The sequence below is a fragment of the Thermoascus crustaceus genome (genome assembly GCF_041956765.1).
Source record: "Thermoascus crustaceus strain CBS 181.67 unplaced genomic scaffold VTN00scaffold_7, whole genome shotgun sequence".
NCBI lineage: Eukaryota > Fungi > Ascomycota > Eurotiomycetes > Eurotiales > Thermoascaceae > Thermoascus > Thermoascus crustaceus.
The window spans coordinates 494,288-502,031 of NW_027192533.1; the positions used below are offsets into that span (position 1 = coordinate 494,288).

The 7,744-nt window shown below is 50.7% G+C and overlaps 2 protein-coding genes across 2 annotated transcripts in view; one reads left to right on the forward strand and one right to left on the reverse strand.

Moving 5' to 3' along the window:
- The window catches only part of VTN00DRAFT_9209 (uncharacterized protein), a gene marked incomplete at both ends in the record, with an annotated part of 1,241 nt that extends 514 nt beyond the window's left edge, over nt 1-727 (forward strand). Inside the window, 4 exons of the mRNA XM_069436144.1 lie at nt 349-382; nt 439-585; nt 639-650; nt 697-727. Of these exons, the coding sequence (XP_069284794.1) occupies nt 349-382; nt 439-585; nt 639-650; nt 697-727 (224 nt within the window). The remainder of the gene's footprint in view (nt 1-348; nt 383-438; nt 586-638; nt 651-696) is intronic.
- Nucleotides 728-3,678: 2,951 nt separating this feature from the next.
- On the reverse strand, nt 3,679-7,376 carry VTN00DRAFT_9210 (uncharacterized protein; the record flags this gene model as incomplete). The annotated part of the gene is made up of 3 exons (XM_069436146.1): nt 3,679-5,291; nt 5,365-5,659; nt 5,718-7,376. The coding sequence occupies 3 exons, from the start codon at nt 7,374-7,376 to the stop codon at nt 3,679-3,681; spliced, it is 3,567 nt and encodes a 1,188-aa protein (XP_069284795.1).
- Nucleotides 7,377-7,744: the final 368 nt, after the last annotated feature.

Consider the following 7,744-nt stretch of genomic DNA (forward strand, 5'->3'; position numbering starts at 1 on the left):
CTAAACCTACCCCCCCCCCCTCCCCCCCCTTCCTCATATTTCTTCCTGTCCTTTTTCACTTCTGTTCTTCCTAGCTGAATTAACCTGGATTTGTGTCAGCTCGACCTCAGCCCATCATCTGCCAATCTCCACCACACGGTCTCCGGTGATTCATTCATAGTGGGCGGACCCGACGAAGAATTTCATCATTCATATCGTCTTAGCCTACTGGCGACTTTGAAAGCCAGCCTGATAGGTGATATATCACCAACGGCTTGGGCCTGTCTCTGGCTTAGCGATATTGATAGGCTAGAAGCATTGGTTAAGCGCGCTGAAGCCGAGCCCACTCTTATATGGATTTTACTTGAGGGTGTCGAAAATTCTACAAAATTGGTCCAAACATGTATATTTGTCGGCCTTGATATTTTCCCAATGTATTGACTTGCTGATATTATATAGGGACCCAACGTCATCGCCCGCGTTCAACTGCTTCTACTCCGCAGCGTTTATCTACTCCTCACGAATCAGTCAGTCCACAGCTGCCATCCACCCCGCGGTCACCATCAACTGCGCCACAACCATCTACTCTTCAGGCTACACCTCAAGGTTATAAGCGGGTCCGTACTGATGGGCAATTGAATATATCCCGCTCCACTAAGGCAAGGGATTTGGTCAGTTTATCTGAGCTAGTTTTTGAGTGTTACTAATAGACCATAGTGTCGGGATAGAGATCAAAAGAAATGTGTAGTCACAAGAGCAGGCGAGCCAATTGAGGTCGCACATATTTACCCATTTTCCATGGGAAGCCAACAGACATCTAGTCCAAATATCGTCCATATCTGGGGTGTCTTGCGCCAGTTCTGGTCTGAGGAGCGTGTAGCAGCATGGCAAGCCGCATTACTGCCTGCTGGGAGCGAGATCTGTTCTAACCTTATATGTCTTTCCCCAAGCGCACATGCATACTGGGGCAAGGCTTTTTTTGCACTCAAACCAATCAGTCTTTCCGATGACCAGAAGCGTCTAGAAGTCCAGTTTTCCTGGCTGCCGCTCTACAGGCATTCTTCCAAAGTTGATATACTGCATACTTCTTCGCTGCCAGACGACTTGGAGGCAGGACCAAACATGGCTAAGTTATTTAATTGTGAAATTGAGCGAAAAATTTGCTCAGGAGATATCATTTCCCTGGAAACTGAGGACCCAGTTACACGTCCTCCCCCTGATTTCCGGTTGCTGGAGATGCAATGGATACTTAACCGTGTGGCAGCCATGAGTGCAGCTGCTGGCCACTGTGACGATTCCTACGCTGATAATCTGGATAGCCCAATTACACTACAGCGTGAGTGGCTTCCATATGTGGATGAAGACTAGGATCCAGATATGGAAGACGGAATTGTCACAGGGTAAGCAGCTCAATCCCTAGTGATGATATATAAACCAATAAGGAGAGCGTTATTTACATGAGAGAAGGTACACGCTACCTATCAGCTTTCAAAACTCACCAGCTCTTGTCACAGTTTGAAAATGCACGACTTAGAAAAAGAAAGGAAGTTGGTGGTAATAATGATTCCTGTACTATTCCTATCGATTGTCGGTTATAGAATTAGTATCATTATTGGCATTGAAAGGACAGTAGCGGAAGTGGCGGTAAGAATGGGAAATTGCGTACAGAGAGCGGAGTACTGTAATAGGCAAAATCAGGGGGGTTAATCATCATCTTTAGTTCTCATCTGAGGGATATTTCCCTCCTTATCTATCTCATTCAGTTTATCGTTCCCGCGTCCAGGGTTACAGCAGCAATCCCTACAGTACATATCCTCGCTCGCCAAGGTACCTACCCTTTCAAGATACATTGCATCAGAGCAAGATCAAAAGCCAGGAATTGAAAGGCTTCCCGGATGTCAGGGAGTTTTATCAGCTAATGAAAATGTGTGCTGCTGTTCTTTACAATCCTAGACAGTGACACTTTGCTCATTGGAGACGACTGCAGCTATGTTGATGACCTGTCTGTGAAGAAACAGGACAAGGCACTGGTTCATGCCAAGAGAGCACGTAATATAAAAACGTTCTGTTAGATCCAAGTAACACAGCTGTTGAGTCGGCACGATTCAGGTACAAAGCCCTAATCCAAGGGTATGAATTATTTATTGTCCTACCTCTTGGTAATGCTATATTTTACAACCCAGAGATGTGCTGAGAATAAGTGAATTTGTTCAGGGTGAAAAAAAAAATTACTATAGCAGTCCATGCCCAATGCCAGAGCCCACCCCACCCATTCATTATTGAGCGAAGCATGGCGAGCACCGCCTTGCTCCTTGCTTTTCTTTGCTGTAAGATATGTAGGTAAGATTAAGATTTCACTTTTGGAGTTGTTTGTTCTTTTTTTGTCATTTGTATCCTGCTCTCTCTCTCTGGAGGAATTTTATCTACTAGCATATATGCTACTACCGTAACCTACTATGTACCTACCTAGGTAAGTTCAAGAACTTTGTACTGTAATAAGGTTACGGGCGGGCCGGTTCCATCCATGGATCTCTTCTACCTACCTGTTACTGGACCTGGAGCCGACCCGGGCCGAACCTACAGACCGTTTTGACAGATAATTCAGTAAGGTTATATATATATATATAGATCCGTCCGAGATAGAAAATCAAGAGATCAAGCTATTAAATTAAATCCAATTAAAAAGAGACTACGTTAATAACCACTGGGATATACACATTCACAGGAAAAAAAAACACTTCCCATTGAACCCTATGCATGTATCTCACAAGCTTGTGATGTGACAAGGCCTGATCTAATAATAAGTATATCGCGGCCCGAAAAATACAATACGATGAAACCCGCATTGCGCGGAGAAGATCAGATAAAACAAGCAAAAGTCTCAGTTTGTGTTGTTAATGATTTCAATTCGAATTCTCAAAACTTTCCCGCCGATGGACCCAGACCTGAAAAATACTGAATGTGAAGAGAAAAAGAAGAAAAGGGAAGAAAAAAAACAAACCTATGTTCAAAACGTAGCAATTTTGAACCAAGGAAGAAAAAAAGGCAAGCAAAAATCCAGATTATCATCGCGTCCGCCGTGGGTTTTTTCCCGGGAAACGAGCCATCCACCTCGAGGCTAAATGCACCCCTTAGAAAAGCAGACAAGATAAGTGGTCATAGGGAGAAGAAACTGAGAGTAAACTATCATTTTACACCCGGGGCAGAAAAGCGGATAAGGACCAACTTTGGGCACACAAAGGAAATAAGAACTTTATTCTTCACAAGGAAAAAAGAAGAAAATAACATGCTAAAACAATTAGGTATGTATGCCGAATAGTAAACAGTCGGTCGCATGACATGAGGACAAGGAACTCACACTTGACAATCAAATCGCTTGCTGCGTGCAACAGAAGGGGAAGGCTGTGTGGGTATCATGGGGGTATCCAAATGACCTCTCCTTTCCTCCAGTCTCGCAACACGCTCATAGTCATACACAATCCACACCCTTTCTCCATTAGACAATAACCTGCTTGACGCTCCCTCGAGCGACCCTAGCTTCACAGACGCTAGGGCAAGCCTCGCAAGGCGCCATTCTCGATAGACACAATCCTGTCAAGCAGTTTTCCGATAACGACATAGTTTAAGGATGCAGCAGGATGGGATCTCAATCCAGTATCAACTAAACAAAGGCGAGGACTAAACAATTGGGGAACACAGCTATCGGTCATCGCCAACTCTTGCTTTGCCTCGCCGTCGGAAAAAGTCCATGACCTTTCTCGCCGCACCCGAGCTACCTGAATGATGAGACAGATCTCTCTCGTATTCGTATGCGTCTGCAAACTTGCGGTTGTTCTTCTGCAGCACCCTTCCCGATCGACCGACTTTAGGTATATCCTCATTGGTGCTATTGTATCCTTCCTGGAAGGTTGGAGTCTGCGTCCTAGATTGATAACCTTGTTCCACCGAAGGGTTGGAGTACGGTTCATGTTGATAAGGACCGTGTTGTCGCCCATGCAGCTCCGCAAATTGGCGATCGATCTGAGCCTCATAATTCATCGGGTCAATCTGGGACGTCGAATCCGCACCGGAGGCCTCCTGTCCTGCCCCGGAGCTATCATAGGTGCCGTAGCTCATTCTCCGGTTCGGGTTCGGGGCCGGACCACCGGTAGACGGACGTGGCTGGCCGTGACTGTCAAGAGTGCGCGCAGAGTCATTCCCCTGAGCCATCTGCGACTCTTCGTTCGGCGCCTCCTTGTTTCCCGAAGAGAAGCCCTTCAGAGAGAAAGAGGGAGGTAGGAGAGAGAATCTGCGAGGTCGGCCATCCTGCTCACCATTACTTTGCTTGCGACCGAATGAGACTGAGCGGCGCGAATCCACAGACGTCCTGGAATCGTCGTTCGGATACGGATCCTTCATGCTCGTAGGAGGATAGCGTTTTGCAGGCTTTGGACGAGAACCAGATTGTCCCCCACGACCGGCAAATATCGACCCAGACCTGCCAAACAACTTTTCGCTGATCCCGGTAACGGTGTTCGACCTTTTGTGGCCCTTCGGCGGCGGCTCGTGAGCCGCAGCAACAGTGGGTTTCGACGGCACTTGCTGAGTACTTTGCTGAGCGATACCGGTCGAACCTTCGGGTTGCTGGGGGATAGGCGCCGATATGACATATTGCTTTCCGTTCTTTGGTTGCGCAAGCCGGCCCTGAGCAGTGGTCGCTGCCACAGTGGGAGCCACAGGCTGTCCATACGACCCTCTGGACGGCAGTCTGCCATGGTTGGCTGAAGCCATGGAGCCGCCGGTAGTCGGCCGCGTGTTTTGCGGTGCTGCGTCCTGCGTCCCCATGACAGTCCCGGTTGTATCAGAAGTAGAGCGAGGGATATTTCCGGACGCGGCAGAAGGCCCTTGTCCTTGACCGCTCGCGGGCGCCTTGGGGTACGTGCTACCAGCGCCCGACGCAACGGGCGTATCTGGCAGCGGTTTGTTCTGGTTGCTGGCCACAGGTCCCGTTCGGTCGGCGGAACCACGGACGCTGCCCGTCGGACCACGAGTGCGCGACGGCGCTGCCTGGGTGGAAACACCAGCCGGGGCGGTCGCTGCGGGAGCGTCCCCGCGCGCGGTCTGAGACTGAGGCGCAACATATTCCACTTGCACAGTTCTCCGTTTCGCATCCCGCTGAACCTTGGCCTTTTCCTTTTCAGCCTGCTCATCTGGAGAGATCTTTCCTTGCTGGTGGCTGAGACCTCCCAAAGGCGGCGCAGTGGTTTGATAGCTCTTTGGAGGCTCTCTAACAGAGGCACTGCGTGTAAGAGCCGGGCCGTCTTGTGGATCTTCTATACAGTGCGTTAGCCATTACCGCCACCATTGGACAGAGTGCAAGATACGGGTCAGCTGCATGGCACATACCAGGAGGAACAGTGGTGTTTGCAATGTCGGAGAGATTGGTCGTGTTACTGGTGACGTGAGACACGATGTGTGAATACTCACTAAGCCAGCTATGCCGCGCCACTTCAAAAAGATCTGCTCGCTTCCGGGGATCGGGCACCAGTATTCGCCTCAGGAGATCACGCGCGTGTGGAGTTACATATTCGGGGAATGTCAGGGGTGTTGTTACAATGTATTTGTACAGCAAGTTGATGTTATCTCCTTCTGGATTTGCGGGATCATCATCAAAGGGCAAATAACCAGCAAGCATGGCGTACTAGGAAGACACACAAGTCAGCAAAAGTAATTTGACCAAGAGTTTTCTATGAGCATACCAAGATAACTCCGCAACTCCAGACATCGACCTTCCGTCCCGTGTAGAGCGAGTCACTGACAACAAGCTCAGGGGCGGCGTAGCAAGGACTGCCGCAGCTCGTCTGCATCAGATCTCCTCGCCTCATCCCATTTGCATCCGGCTTGTCTAGGCGCATTCGTTTGACAAATTCCCTGTTGGTGAGGTTGTATTCGATCTCCTCTCCAAGTTCATCGTTGGGATTGAACGTGTTCGCGAATCCAAAGTCGGTAATGATAATGTTGCGATTTCTGTCCAGCAGCAGATTCTCGAGCTTCAGATCGCGATGGACGATGCCTTTCTTGTGCAGATAGCCCACACCGGACACAAGCTGGGCGAAAAGTCGTCGGGCCGCATTGTCCTTGAGGTAGCGGTTGTTAAGGATGTGGTCGAACAGTTCCCCGCCAGACGCATACTCCATGATTATGCCGATATGGCGGTCCGTCTCCACCATTTCATGCAGGCGAACAATGTTAGGGTGGGAAAGATCGCGGAGAATGGAGATCTCCCGGTAGATCTTGGGCAGTCGGCTGGGGTTGGATCCCAAGGTCTCCCGCCGGATCAGCTTGATGGCAACTTGGATGCTGCCATCTCTCTTCCAACCGAGTTTAACCTTTCCAAATTCACCTTCACCCAGAGTCTGCCCAAGGATGTACTGCCCAAATGTTGTCTCTTTCCGTCGCGGACCGTTGCTGGAGTAGTCATGTCTGCTCCTTAACCCGCCACGGCCGCCGTCATCCACACCCTCACTGCCAACCAAGCCCAGCCCGGTCACAGGAGTTCTACCGCTCCCGGACGAAGAAGTAGCAGCTTCAAGTTGGCGCTCGTTCTCCCTCTCAAGATCCACCGCAGGGTCGCTCAAAACCACCTGGTTGATGATCGTGCTGGACTCCTTGACGAGAGTGCCGTGGACGGCATCTGAGCCCGTCGTTGGTTCTAAACGAACCTGTTCTGCGGATGCGGACGGCTGGTCTCGCGTTTCTTTCGTATTGGAGGTCCTAGACGACCCCTCTGACGGCTGTTGTCCTTTCCGCCGAGATCGACCGCCTCCACCGCTGGGGTCATCCATCGTCTTGTCGCGACCATTCGTACTTCGTTCTCTGTCACTCTGCTCCCTTCTGTGCTCTGCGTTGTGTTTGCCGTTTCGAGATCCAGGCGCCGAGGACGTAGCGGAGTTGTGGCGACCGCGCTGGGTCGAGGACGTTCGCGGGGGGATTGGTGGAGTTCCTAGGGGATCGGGAGCATTGGAGCGATTACGGTTGTGGCCGGACGACGGCGCAGCGGTCGGGCTCACAGGGGACGCATGCGTGGAGGGGGGCGGAGGCTGTTGACGGGAGCTGCTCATAGCCGGAGGAGACGTGGGGACCGGGGGGAACAATGGCTGCTGGAAATCTAGTGGTGAGCTGGCCGAATAATAACCATTTGGACTCAGTTGGCGACCCGGATGCCGTGAGGACGGCTGCGGGGGCTGTGGCGGCACATTGGGGGGTTGCAGCGAGTAATTGAACTGCTGCGATGTGGTTGTCGAATGTCGACGGGTATGATGGGATCGGGGGGAAGAGGTGGAGGAGGTATTATAAGGGCTGGAGATATATTGGGCGGGTGTTTGTTGAGGGGCCGTTTGCATAGCAGCCGACGACATACCTTCACTGTACTGAAGGCGCAGCAAGGGGATGCTGCGTGACTGTCGAGGACAACCTCTCAGACACGCGGGGGGTGGAAGATGATCGCTCGTCCAGCCAATCGCTGTATGTCCGATGATGCGTCTGAAGCTGTACACGTGAAATCCCTCCAGAGGGTGTATGAAAGAGACCAAAGAAGCCTAAGCGGGACTACTGCTAACGGCAATAGCTCGTGTACCAGACAGTTGCGCTAAGACAAGCTGTTGGCCTCAAAGAGTTGTCAGCTGAGACTCGGGTGGGTCGACAGGATATGGGAAGATATTTATGGCTACTGACAATGTGAAAGAATCAAGAGATGAGTGTGATGCAAGTGCAGCAAACACGACAC